Genomic DNA, 14009 nt, shown 5'->3' on the forward strand with positions numbered 1-14009 from the left:
CCTTAAGAGCAAGGTGCTTCATTTCATGTGAAAATGTTCGTCAAATATGAGATCGGAGCAGGATCTGTTTCCTCGGGCGTCCGCATGCAGTGCAAAGCTGTTTCTTGTCTCGCAGCTTCTTCAGAACTTCTGACAAGAAAGGCATCCGAAACTGTTGGTTTGGGTTCTAATTTTTATTGTTAATTTCTCAGTGAGTTCACTTAAACCTGTATAGACTGTAAAAGAAAACTGTGTAGGATGTTACATGGAAAGAACTAAAAAATAGAGAATCTGGTTCCAAGCAGCAAGTGAATTGAAGAGGAAAGAAAATATGAACTGGGACACTTCTTATGCTAAGCCATTGGCAATAAGAGTTAACTTATCCAGGAGAAACCTGTTGAGCCAAAATGACTTATCGCCAAAACAAAGAGTTCAGTACACTAAGGAAGGTTGTGACAAAGGTGATCTCTTATTGTAACCAAACCCCTTGTTTTCTAATAGTATCTGTCTTGAGACACCGTGAAAGCTTTACTGCCTCTAAGTTTGAAATGATAATCAATTCTTTTCTTTATACTTTATGCTTTTAATTTTCATCACAGTAAATCGTATGTAAATAAAGAAAGCTTCAACAGTTATTTTACATTAAGTTTAAACTGACCTACAAAGAAATATTGTAGAGAAGAGTGTCACAGAGGTTGTACTTTTAAACATGAACCCCAAGCCTGATTTCTCCCCAGCTCCATCCATCCCTGGTTCCCTGTTGCTTTTTACATTGATGACTTTATTTTTGGCTTCAAGAGAATGCATCATGCAAGTGATAAGCGTACATTTTCCACAAATAACAAAAAAAAAAACCACACAAGATTGGGTTTTAAATGTTTAATTGACAGTACATTGACAATAAATAGATAGCTTCATATGGCCAGAAAACAGGCCTGCTTGGATGGTCTTGCAAAGGTAGTGGAAGATGGTAACCTATGATCAAATAAAACTCCCCTTAATATTCACCAGTTGAAAATTGAAGTAAATGTTGACGTGACCTCCCTTCCCTCCTTGGTTTTTATTTCGCCCCTAACTCTTTTCAACACAAAATGTAAACTAAAAGATTGATTTCCTAATGAGATCTAGCACCAGGAACTCAATATGTATTTACCATTAAAAAAACTAATTCTCACAATTAAATGATCCAACCCCATCCACCTTTTAAGTCCCGTCCAAGCAGATACAATGCAGTAATGTACATGGAGCTAATATCATAATTTATAAAACATTATATAGCTCATTTCCAGTATCAATGTATTGAATTGAGGTCTTCAGATTTTCACATAAAGAATTTTTTTCAGCACCCTCACCTGCACAAAGGAAAAATAAAATTACTGAAGCATGTCAAACAAACTACAACAAACACTCTGCATAAAGCATTTTTGGATCCTGACATAAACAAAAGTTACAATATTGTTTAGGAATTAAAATAAATCAAACTTCAAATTCCTAAATTGTTGATCCAGTTGTGCCCATTTTGTAAACATCATAAGATCAGCAACAGGAACTCAAGGTGACCAGAGTTTGGAACTCAAGTTTTGTTATATAAGCATACATGATTACAGCCAACAGTGAGGCCCCTTATTTGGTCATAGGTAACAAAGAAAGCCCTCCCCCCAGTGACCCTAGATGAGTTAACTTTCACACCATTTTGTTGAGAAGGAGAAACACAAGTCACCCTTAGCAACATAACCAGGGTAACCCTGGTAGGCCTGATAACCTGTTTTTGTCAAAATACTGGCCTACCTGGGACAACTCATGGTATGAAGAAATCAAAATTAACCCACAAAACCCCACAGTGATCAAATGACTGAAAGGAAGCCAAAGGAAGAAGGACAACTGAGCATTAGAATATGAAAAAAGGCTTAAGTAATCCTGGAGGGACAACTTCATTTCATATGAACACTTGATAAAGTTGCCTCAGAAAGGTCTGATAGTGTTGTCTCCAGTACCCAAGACCATATAAATGGGGCCTTGTATTCTCCCCTCCGTAGAGGCTCCCTAAGGGAAATTGAATATACTCTTAAGACTACCAGCCTAAGGTCAAAGCAGCACAAGAGAGGCCTATGCAGAGGAGAGAGGGCCTTGTATGTCATTATGTTTAAAGAAAAGTCTTACAAGACTAGACTGCAAACCATGGGTAAAATGTAGACTGCAGGCTTTTTAAGAATATATTCCCATTTTCATTTATAGAGAGATCGAGCTAACCATACACTGGCTAATCTGAGCCGTATACTTCAGGCTAACAGGAGAACTAAACTCTCTATAAAGGAAATGGGAATACAATATTCTAAAAAAGTCTGCAGTCTTCATTTTTATCCTCTGTCTGCATTTTAACCACCGTTGTGCAGTAAGTAGGCTTTAAGTCTTATTTAAATAATTAAAGTTAAGTTCTTGTTTGTGAAAATTCTCATTTCCGTCATTGTGGATAATATTTCTGTTTGCTAGGCCTGTTGTAGAAAATGTGGAAAGGTTTCAGTTTTCTGAAAGAACACTCCGAGCTCGAGATCGCAGATATTTCATACTCAAATGGACTGATCATTTTTACTGCTCACTCTTCAAAATCATCTTCAATTAAAATGTTTTCCTATACATATAAACTATTCTGTGACCAAGTTACACGTTTCTTTAGGCTACCGATCACGTAAAAAACGCAATTTTACAGGGCGAACAGTCAAAATTTTGCTCCACATATTTCCACCGCAGAGCGATGACTGTAACTCTTTAAATGCACTTTATGCGAGATTTTTCGGTCATAATTAAAATCTACTTACTCTCAAGAAAGAAAAATGATAGTTACTCCTTGAGATCCAAATACAATACCATTTGAAGCTGGAATGATCGGAGAAATCTGCCTCAACAAGTTGTATCAGCGAGAGGCGACGACGCCATTTTCGAAAATTTTGTGCATTTGCGCGCTTCTTTCGCCGTGACGTCATAATGGCCATGATCATAGGGTCTGCCAAATTCTCCCTCCTGGTTACGACTTACGACGGACAGGTCTCAAAAACCGCTGAGCATGCGCACTCAGTTCCCGCCTTCAAATGTTTCAAAATGGCGGACGACGAATAAGATTTCGCCACGTAGTTCAGCCTTTCATCGGGCTGCTCATACATTTATTCAAACCTCCATAATCGGTTGAATTACGCCTTCAACGTTTCCAGTTTGCCTTGGCATTGTGTTTAGTGAGATCGGCGGTCATTTTCTACAGAATATTCACCCTTACCTGGTTCCCCCTTGTGTAAACGTTCGCTATTGGTGGAAGAGAAACTGGACTCTGATTTTCTCGTTTGTTAAGACGGCCCAGTGTTTGTTAAGCTTGAGATTTGGACTACGTTATCGTTGTTTCTTCCGCAAGGAAATATCAAAAATGACTTTTTTTTCGTTTCCATGGTTTTGAGAAAACACTTCCCAAAGGCATTATATGGTTGTAAACTGAAAGGAGCAGCTCAGTGAAGCTCGTTAACGATGAATAATGGCTGGATTAATGGCAATCTGACGGCAAGACCTCGTCCGAGCGGATGCAAAAAGTGACTCTGTGAGTAGAGACAAGTTGTTTTCTCACCAGGCGTTCCTTTCGTGTTAAATACCATCAAGATTGTAATTCCCATCATCAATCAATCAATGCTCTATTGTAGTGTATTGCACGCCTCTGTTCGTTCATGTGAAATAAAATAGGATTTGTTTAGAATATCAAGATGGAGTTGTAGTCTTTCTTCTCAGCGTCACGGTTAGCTGTCGAATTTTTCCCGCCATTTCAAGGTGCATCCGCTTTGAAAAACTAAGCTTACCTAGCTCAAAACAAGCAACTGGATTTCTTTTAGATCTTGTTGTACTTTTTGTGGAAATCAATAATAGCCGGCGCCAAGGGACAACGGGCCCTTCGAGGCGGTAAAGAAAAGGATTACTCGATCAGATCGCCGTTAATGAAATGAATTAGGGGAGGATATTTTTCTGTTCTTTCGGCCAAATGAAAATTCATGGAAAAGTATTAAACGAGACAACTTGTTGCTTTCCGCAAAGTTCCGCTGGTGATACCTGTTCAGGGAGGCTGACTAAAGTACCCCTAACACCTCATTACAGTGTTAGAAAGCCTGGACCACAGCGATTTAGCTTTCTTTAAACCCGAGCATTTGCAACAAACACTTAAGCTTAAGTTAATTCAAGCAGACGCACAGGAGCGAATAGTTTGCAGCAAACATTATATTTCGCCGAAATAGGTAGGTACATAAGCTTATATTCAAGCTTACTTCTCAGAATTAAAAATGATCGTACACTGTAGTGGGATGCAAGGTTGGTAGCATAAGCACTTCACAGGCCTCTGATCAGGGCATTGTAATGGTTTCTTTTGTTTTTGAAGCAATAAAGAAAAATTATCTTGCATCATACAATACCTGCGTTTACTTTATGGAGCATCCCTAAAAAGGGCTTTCCAGCATCAGTACCAAAAGTTTAACATACAGAAAATGCTTTACTAGTTGACACAACTCAACCTAAAAGACTCAACTTATTGATTTTTAATAAAAACAGAGAGCCAGATTTATAAAGCACTCCTGGGTCAATGTGTGATCCAACTATTGTTGGAATATAAAACCCAAAAAACAATATTTAGGATTTAAAGTGAAAAAAAAAAATTACTTCATGAATCTGAATGTCAGAAAAAACTGTATCATTCTGTGAAAATGTCTGTAAGAAAAAATACCAATCATTATCAAATCTGGGTTCCCCACAGGTATACAGGTATAGCATCAAAATAATTACATTAGACCTTTTAAATCATTCAGCAGAATGCTAACTTAAATGTTGCCAGATTACAACATGAAAGTATACACAATGTAGTTGAGGAGCTTGAACAAGTCAGTGCAAAGTTACTGGAGAAAACACAAAGTAACTAAAACCGTATTTTGACTGGCAAGTTGTGCATCACCAGTCTCTGCCCCAACCATTCCATTCAAGTGAAAAAAAAAATTGTGACCAAACATGTAAATTTAATTTCTTATTTGAAATTGAAAACACACAAATAAGTCAGTTTTTGCAAAATCCAAAAGAAGCTGCAGTTTGAGAATGGGATCATTATAAACCTTTCCCCCTAGAGTCAACCATCACTCTGTAGTCAAGGCTCATTACAAATTTTAACTATATTTGAGCATGCATCAGCACTAATAAACAACAAAAGGGTTGAAGTGCTAACCCATGTTTAATGAAGGTATCAAGATAATATTATCCTTGACTGTACTCAACTGTTAATACAGGTAGAAATTAAAGGAGTTCAGTCATGGTATTTTGTGTCATTTTGGCCACATACAAAATTACCTTCAAATGGTAGGAAACCTGAAAATAACAGTTTAATAAGATAGGAAAACACCAAAGACAATGATAAACCATAAAGGAACAAGGATGGCTAAGGATGGAGCAGATTAACATGGATTACAATCGACGAATTTGAAAAATTAAATCTAAATTTTTCAATATGTGCAGACCGTGACTGAGCTCCTTTAAAATGTTGTGAACATTTGTAGCAGAACCAGAATTTGGCAAACATGTTCAGCAGTTTCACAGAACACTGACCAAGCACTATACACAAGGGTGGTAAACACCTCTATGATCTGACTGAAATGGAAGCTTTCTGTGATCAGCATTCTGCTGGACTGTTTGGTCAGTTGCAAAATACATGTATCTACAGTAGTCAGAGACAAAATGTTTACTTAGCATTTTATCAGGGATATCTGGCATAACATCTTTTTGTGTTTGTGTGCGTGCTAGAAAAACTCTCCAATCCAGAGGGCAAATGGCTCAAATCTCAAAATGAAAGGAGCCAGTCACAGTTCACTGATGTGTACATGGTTCTTGGGTTCAGCTGCCACCCACAGCCATTACTTAACTATGAAAAGACCTTGGTCGACAGACAAGAAGACAGAAGTACAAAAACAAAATTTGTTTAATAAGGGAGGCAATAAACGTGAGATCACATGTTGCTAATAATCATCAACTGGAATTAAATTAGTTAGTCTGAGCCAGCAATTTTTTGGTATTTCCACTTAGAAAACAGAAAAATTTGTTGTGGATCATAACAAAATTATTGTCCAATCAATGATCGTAGACAGAAGATGAGTCTACTTTGCATTAATACAAGGAGGTAATACCAATAAGAGTTATGATAGAAGTTTCAGTGTTACTGTATACTCCGAGAGCAGAAATGTACAGTGTTTCACCCAAAATTTGCAGAATAGAAAGTTCCTGCTCTTCATCAAGGAAGACATTTTTTTGCATGCCAAACACTATCTGGTCCACAAGTTCTGTAGCAAGTACCACTTGGCATATGTGCACTGCATATGTGCACTGCAGTTGTGGATGTACAAAGTCACAACAAAATGGAAGTAGTTGATTTGGGAGATGATATCACTAAGAGTCACCGCAATGTTCACGTGACCATGGAGGGTGGCACAGTCCGCCCTTGTCAAGGGGCTATTGACGTTCAGCATCTCCTTGGTGAATTTTCAGAACCACCTTGAAGTTTTCACAGGGAAAAAGATTGAAATCCTTCACTCTAATTTTAGAAGGTAGCTAGTTTTGCAACTGTGTAGGAAAATCAAATTTTCAAAAGAGGAGGCTTTAGAAGCAATAAATTGCCTCAAAACTGTAACAGAATCATTCAACCTGTGGTAAATTGTTGAAATTAACTCAAGAAAAACTTGAAAAAAAACTGTCAAAATAATTATGGTTAATAATCTCCTGGTTTTTTCCGTTTTCGAATTCTTAAGTAATGAAGACATTGCATGGTCAGGTGCTATGGCCACTGGTATGGAATTTTATTGAAAGGTGGAAACATCACAAACATGTATTGTGAAGTGGACATAATATAATGAACTATTATGTTTGAAAGTTGTACAATGTAAGTTATTAATGACCTTCTTAAGTGTATGTATACAGAATTCTGCTTACCAATTTCTTATTCTTGACTTTTACTGTATGAGCTGAGGTGTATGCCAATGACAGCTCAGCATGAAGAAAACAAAAACAGTGGAGATGAAGACGACGACAAACCAGAAAAAAGCTCAAATAGAGAATCAGAGAATCGAGGGGATGACAAGTTCGATGATCGATTACAGGAAAAAGGTTGATGACATCAAAGCAAACAAAATTTGCGGAGCGCTTGTGAATTTACATACACTGGTCCCAGAGATTTTTCTTGATTTTTCTCCGCACGAGAGAGCTACGAGAGAGCCGCGAAGTGGTGAAAACACGAGTCGCGAAGCGGCGAGAAAGAAAAACGAGGTTTTTCTTTCTCGCCACTTCGCGACTCGTGTTCGCCGCTTCGCGAAAAGAAAAATCAAGAAAAACCTCTGGGACCAGGGTAGAATTTAAAAGGAAACGAATCCACCAGAGATCATTCCATTATATACAAATCCCAAACAGAAACCAGTGCAAGGATGTAGCAGAATTTCGCGCCGAATTTGCTGTGCTCCTCCAAGCGCAGGCTAACATCGTCGTTGTCGGCAAACATCAACTGCAATCCATTGATTTTATGCTCATCCTCAACAACCCAGTCTTTCTTCATAAATAACCATTAATAAAACTGTAAGTATACTGACAAACTGGCCAAGCAAAAAGCACCAACTCGTGGTGAAAAGAGCACAATCAAGCGCTGTTCACACAAACTACCGTTCAATGGCCACTCGATCGCGCTTCCAATCCCCGCAGTAAGTCAGCGGTCAACGTTCTGCGCACGCGTCCTTAGAAAAAGTCCCCAGCCAATCAGCGGTTTTTGAGACCTGTCCTTACGACGACCGTCACGACGTGAACGCATTTACCGCTGAACTTGAAGCCTGAAGACTCGGTTTGGCTGTTTGACGTCAACGTCCGTCTCCGGTCAACACGATTGCTCTTCTCCGGAGACGCCATCTTGTTATCGGCGAGGAGACGAATTCAATCCGTCTTCATCACTGTTGGTAGATAAATGACTTGAGTTTTTTAAACGTAATTAAAAATTATACAATCTAAAATGTGGAAAATCCGCGAATTACAGGACAAAGTGTAAGTTTTTTCAATATTATTTGCAAATCCGTGCCAAGTCTTAGATGATATTGTAATTAGTGGCCTTATTTGAGGCACGTAGTTAAACTGTTTGTTTTCGTTTCATTAATCAGAACAAATGTAGTCATGAACTACACCGAAATCGAAGCAAAGGTGAGGGAAGCCACAAATGACGACACTTGGGGGCCTCACGGAACAATTATGGCGGAAATTGCAAGGTATACCTATACATACGAGCATTTTCCCGAGGTCATGTCTATGCTCTGGAAAAGAATGCTGCACGAAAACAAAAAGAACTGGAGGAGAATTTACAAGGTTTGGACATACAAATTATCATATTTGACGCTGGCTCTTTTCGGTATGATTAACTAGAAAGTTGTTTCTGTTTGTTGTTGTAGTCTTTGCTTCTTCTAACTTACTTGGTCAAGAATGGGTCGGAGCGAGTAGTCACTAACACAAGGGACCACATCTACGATTTAAGGCAGTTAGAAAGCTTTAGCCATTTCGATGAATACGGGAAAGATCAAGGAATTAACAGTAAGTTTAGAGATGTTAGGTAATTCTGTATGTTCAGCTCAATGCCCATTGCATTTCAGTGAGGTCAAGACTGATGTGAGGTATAATTATCATTCGTGAACCATTCATCAATGAACTATTAGTTTATTAATACCGTTTAGTGAACATTAATTTTGTTGGGCTTTTACAATAAGGACACTTGACCCATGAACAATTGACATTTTTTGGCGCATTGTTTAGGTGACTACATAATAAGGGCTCTTTATATCAGCAAAATTAGCAATATTACAGAGTTAAAATGCCTATCTCACATCACGTCCAGCCCTCGTTACCCGCAGAGTAATGGTTTCATTGAACGTATGGTGCAGACGGTCAAGCAGTGCATGAGAAAGTGTGCAGCTGCAGGACATGATCCAAACTTAGCTATGTTGAGCTACAGAGCCACACCCCTTACTACCAGCATACCGTCACCTGCAGAGCTATTGAATGGACGAAGGTACAGAGCATTACTTCCAACCAGATCCCCTATCCAGAATCCCTGTTGTCAGGTTGTCCGAGAGCAAATGGTGAAACACAAGGACAAAATGTGCGAGCACTACAACAAGACTGCAAGGGATCTACCTTCACTGCCACAGAATCAGAGAGTGTACGTACAAGTTCACCCCCAGTGTAACCAATGGACCCCAGCAACCGTTAGCAAAACGCCAGTAGCATCTCAACCGAGATCGTACAGTGTTGAAACTACTAATGGACCCAGTTAGTGAGAAATCGTCGCTTCATTCGTCCATCTCAAGAGACTGTTCCGATACCTGCCGAGAGTGTAAAGCGTGACGAGAGCACTAGCAGTGAACGACCAAGACGTGTGATTACAAGACCTAAAAGACTTATAGAGACAATTTAATTAGTTTCAGCATTTCATTTAAGGCCTTAAGCTATTTTCAATTAGAGGGGAGATGTTACATAATCAGCTTGTGTAGTTTGATTCATTCTATCACCTTTCAGGCATAGTCATAATGTAGAGTGTTTCATAATTAGCATGCATTGTCCCGCAAGCCCAAATATATGCAGAGACGCTTCTGGAACTTTCTAAGATTTACATAAGTATAAAAACTTGTAGGTTTAGCTCGGCATTTCATTCATGATTAGTGTGTGTGTTCAAGCAATAAAACTTTTGCCATCCGGAGTAGTTAACACCTATCTATGCATTACAGGAAAGAACTCATTCTGCTGTGTTCATGGTTTGAGTGTCCTTACTGTAATTTGATCAATTGCTCATCAGTTGTTGATTAATACTTGAGTATAGGTACAGTTTACCAGTATTTACACTGTCTCTCTGCATTCTAATTTGTCAACTGTTTATAAACATCTTATTGTAGCTTCATGGAGGTATACCCGCTGATTGGCTAAAACCTGATTATGATAAGTGCAAGAAATCAACAACCTTATTTGGAATATTTCAGGACCTTTTAGAATGCATTGGGAGCCTACTCACTAAGAGCACTTTGAATGCCTTGAGTGGCAACTGAATTTTTTAGTCTCCAGGGAACAAGTTTCTGTCACCCCGCCAACTGTATTAGAGGCAATTTCAAGCTTTTTATACTTGTATCAGATTTCTGAATTTGTGTGAATGACACAAGAAAGGAAATTTATTTCAGAAGAAACAAAGATAAATATTTAGAAAATTATTAATCTGCTGCTTCTGGTGAAATGTGTGGTTCCAGAAAATATCCATACCCACCCTACGGAGAGTCACAGAAATTCGGGTAGGGGGTTCTGAAAGGGGTAAATTTCCGAAGGGGAGCGGGCTACAGAAAGAGTTCTCTTTCCAGTGTGTGATTGAATGAACAGTATTGTACTTTCCCAATCGATTCAGGTTACCAAACCAACACTAATACTCCACCAGTTGAATTAAGGTTACTCCAAACCTTCGCGGGGCTACTTTTTTCAAATTTTCTTTTTTCCAGCCAAATTAAAGTTCATTATTCAAGGCAACATTTTCCAAAAAAGAAAAAGAAAATATTAAAATGTGTGCGAGTTGTTGGAAAAAAGAGGTTTTTTATTAAAAGTTAATAAACCATCAAGGTGTCATAATCCCCAAAAGGCATGGACTCCTCAGCGACCTTTTCGCGGCAAACGTCTTAATCCAGAGATCCTATATCAAATACTTTCAATTTGAGATTTCATGTCCGTCAAGAGTGCCTTTTTGTAATCACACTTTGGCAATTGCTCCTCAGTTTCTTTTTGTTTTGTTGCACATCGTTTTTCTCTGTTTTGCCCTTTTTTTGTTGACCACTAGCCTAAAACGTATGTGCCTAAAACATGACTCTAACACTATCGCTTAACCGTGAAGCTCAACTTTCCTTACTGTGAACGTCAGGGGTTCTGTTATTTCATTGGCTGACAGCATTTGAGTTGACATATCCCTCTGACAAGGCATGACATGTTTATAAAACTTTAGAAGGCGAAAACTTGGACTCATTTTTCAAGAGAATCCCTCCTCTTTAAATGAATTAATAGGGTATGTAGAATTGACGATTTTCCGTGAAATTTAGCCAGAACATTCACTGATAGATACGAACAAAAAAGTGTTGGGGAATTCTTTTATTTGAAATACTTTTCTCGTGGTGGTTTCTACCGCAACATGTTATGCGAATGTTTCGATAGTGGAACTTGACAGATCTATAAAAAGATAACCAATAGAAATGAAAGAAAATGTTGACATGCTTTGAGAGATTGATGCTTTGTGATCAACACTGCACAGTTATTTTCCATCAATGATTGCATTCGATACCTGATTAATTTGCCGGAATTTCAGTCGGTCATTTTGGCGTTAACGGCTTTTGCCGCCTTAGGAAAGCAGTCGGCAGAAAAGAATATAATTTTATTGAATTCTATATTTTATAACCTTTCTATTGATATATAGTTTTTGGGGTTTCCTTCAAAACAGTGCGTGTACAAATTTTTCTCTGGAGGACACCCGTGAAGGTTTGAAGTAACCTTAAACATAAGATTCTTTGCCATATATTTTCCGTTTTTTGTTCTGACATCGGATGATGCAGACAGCACTCCTGAGCATCATGTTTGTTGGATGTCAAGTCGAACAAAATGCAGAAGAAGAGGTGCAGCAATACATGAACAATGAAGGTATCATGGTAGGTGGATTGACAGTGTTTGGAAATCGCGCTCTTATTCTGGTGCTTTGAAAGAAAACCCCATCAACCTATACATTTTCTGAAAGCTTAATAGTTGTGACGCATTGACAGATGTCGGCACGGGTCAGTTTACAACAACAATGGCTTACGACAACTTGAAATAAACAGACGTCTACAATGCTGGCGCGAAACCAGTCGCAGTGTTATCGTTCGAAGGACAAAATACCAGAGCTTTAAAAAGCTTTGTATGTAAACTGCTGTGATTTCTTTTACGCAGAAGATTTCGTCGGCAGAATTGGTGTTATGTTGCTCAACTTTAGACCTCTTCGCTCTCCAGACATTTATTAGAACCATGCCTCGAGAAGCCAAAAAGAGGAAATCTTGAAGTGGAACAAGCAAGCGGGCCAGCAAGCGAACCTCACAAGTTGATGTTCAGCCGCAAACAAATGAAAATCCAAGGGACAAAATGCTCTCGGAAATGTCAGCTGCCGGGTAAGAAGTGATTCTTTGAGCAAAAAATGTCCCTAACCTTCGTTAATCAAAAGGAAGTTGTATCTGTAATAATAACATAATATAAAATAATGGGAGACAACTGATAAGCTTCGCCATAATTCAAAACGTTGTTTTGACTCGATCAGTAAATTTCATCAAAAAATGAAGACAATTATAACCGATTGTCAGCATTGTGTAAGCTAACTGATTTGTTTCTTTGTGTAGCTGCAACAGAACACTTCGCGGACATGCTGGAGGCTTTATTGGCGGGATTAGTGTCCTCGAATAACCATTTGTCTTGGTTGTAGTACAACCCACGGTTGCTCAAAGCCAAAGATCTTGCTTGGTCCACACTGAATTCATTGATTCCAGATTTTCGCTTCTTCGGCTTCTTCGAAGATGCAAACGGACAAGAAGTTTTCTTGCATTTTCGTCCGGACATTATTAAGAAGAGCAAAAGCTAAGCTTGTCAAGAACAAAAGCTAACTAGCGATAAAGACAACCAGATCAAGAACAGTTCGCGTGCACATCTCTTTTGTTCAAATGAAATGTCACACCGCAATTCGCATTACATGTACTTAAAAGTACCTGGTAAAAGGTAAGTTTTTGTTCTTTTCAAATAGCACTACAATAAATAAGATTGTAATGTTATTTTTTTTTTCAGAATTAATGAGACAAGCAGATTTATTTACATAATCATTAGCATCACAATTGTCGGCAGTCTGAAACTGGCTGATACCTACCATAAAACTGCAGAATTATTTGACCGCTTTCCCTTACTTTTAATGTAAATAAAAGTACGCCTTTGTATTTTCTGAAGTGAGGTAGTAATTTTCTAAGTTCGGAAGACAGCGGAACACTTTTTGGACGGAATATTCCAAAACATGTTGTAGAACGAAGATTCTCCGCTAAACAGTTGTGTCTCGCTCATTGTAGTTGAGGAGTGCTACACTGTGTAACACCTTCGGGGTAAATTCTCCGCAGATATGCTAGACGTCTTGGGAAGATCCCCAAAATGAATAGCAAAGGAACAATTTTATATCCTACAAAAATTGGAAGGACCACTTGATTTCGGCTTTCTCTCCCCTTTACAGTACAGCCCAAAAATAATGCACATGCAAGAAGTGGCGCAAGAAGTTCTTGCACCACAAGAACACGCAAGCCGCCGCAAGAAGTAAAATTGTTGTGTTTTGCGGTTTACCCGCAAGAACATTCAAAACGCAAGAAGTTGAAAGTCCAATCGCAAGAAGCTGAAAATCTAACCGCAAGAAGTCGCAAGAACTTATGAATCTTACTGCAAGCTGCAAGAAGGCCCAAGAAGTTGCTGCAGTGCCATGTTGGTGGTTGAAATGCTCAGTGCTCGCTCGCAATGTTATCCATAAGGTAGGTCTACAGTGGGAAGAGATTTATTTCAAACAGCTGAGACCAGATCTGAATTTATGTTAGCTTATACTGTGAAAATAATATTGAGCGTACTCACTTATTACACACTTGCGTGTTGTTATGGAAAAAAAGTCCTTCACTCACTTGAACAGTCTGCTAGTAGATAAAGTGACAATCACAAAACATCTCCAAATAATGAGGCCCATGAAGAAACAGTCCACGTAGATAAATCGAACTATGGTGTATTTAGCCTGGGTTCCAACACTTTTTGCTTCTGAATGCCAAATTTGTGACCTTACAGAGGAAAACGTGCATTAGCCCCTATCTGTTTAACGGGCTAAAATAAACGGATGATAAATGGATAATAAACGCCTTTAAAAGCGTTAAAACGGTTCCTAGAAACGTTTTAAT

General features: G+C 38.6%; 1 protein-coding gene across 3 annotated transcripts in view; it reads left to right on the forward strand.

Annotated features, from left to right (window-relative positions):
- Window positions 1-7833: 7833 nt before the first annotated feature.
- The window catches only part of LOC145479973 (clathrin interactor 1-like), a 111207-nt gene continuing 105031 nt past the window's right edge, over window positions 7834-14009 (forward strand). For 2 of the 3 annotated variants that reach the window (XM_081458462.1, XM_081458461.1), the window contains exons 1-3: window positions 7834-8055; window positions 8169-8370; window positions 8454-8592. In XM_081458462.1, coding sequence (XP_081314588.1) covers window positions 8024-8055; window positions 8169-8370; window positions 8454-8592 — 373 coding nt within the window. In that variant the 5' untranslated portion in view covers window positions 7834-8023. The remainder of the gene's footprint in view (window positions 8056-8168; window positions 8371-8453; window positions 8593-14009) is intronic. The other variant, XM_081458460.1, reaches the window with a different exon arrangement.

The sequence above is a fragment of the Orbicella franksi genome, chromosome 2 (genome assembly GCF_964199315.1).
Source record: "Orbicella franksi chromosome 2, jaOrbFran1.1, whole genome shotgun sequence".
Classification (NCBI taxonomy): Eukaryota; Metazoa; Cnidaria; class Anthozoa; order Scleractinia; family Merulinidae; genus Orbicella; species Orbicella franksi.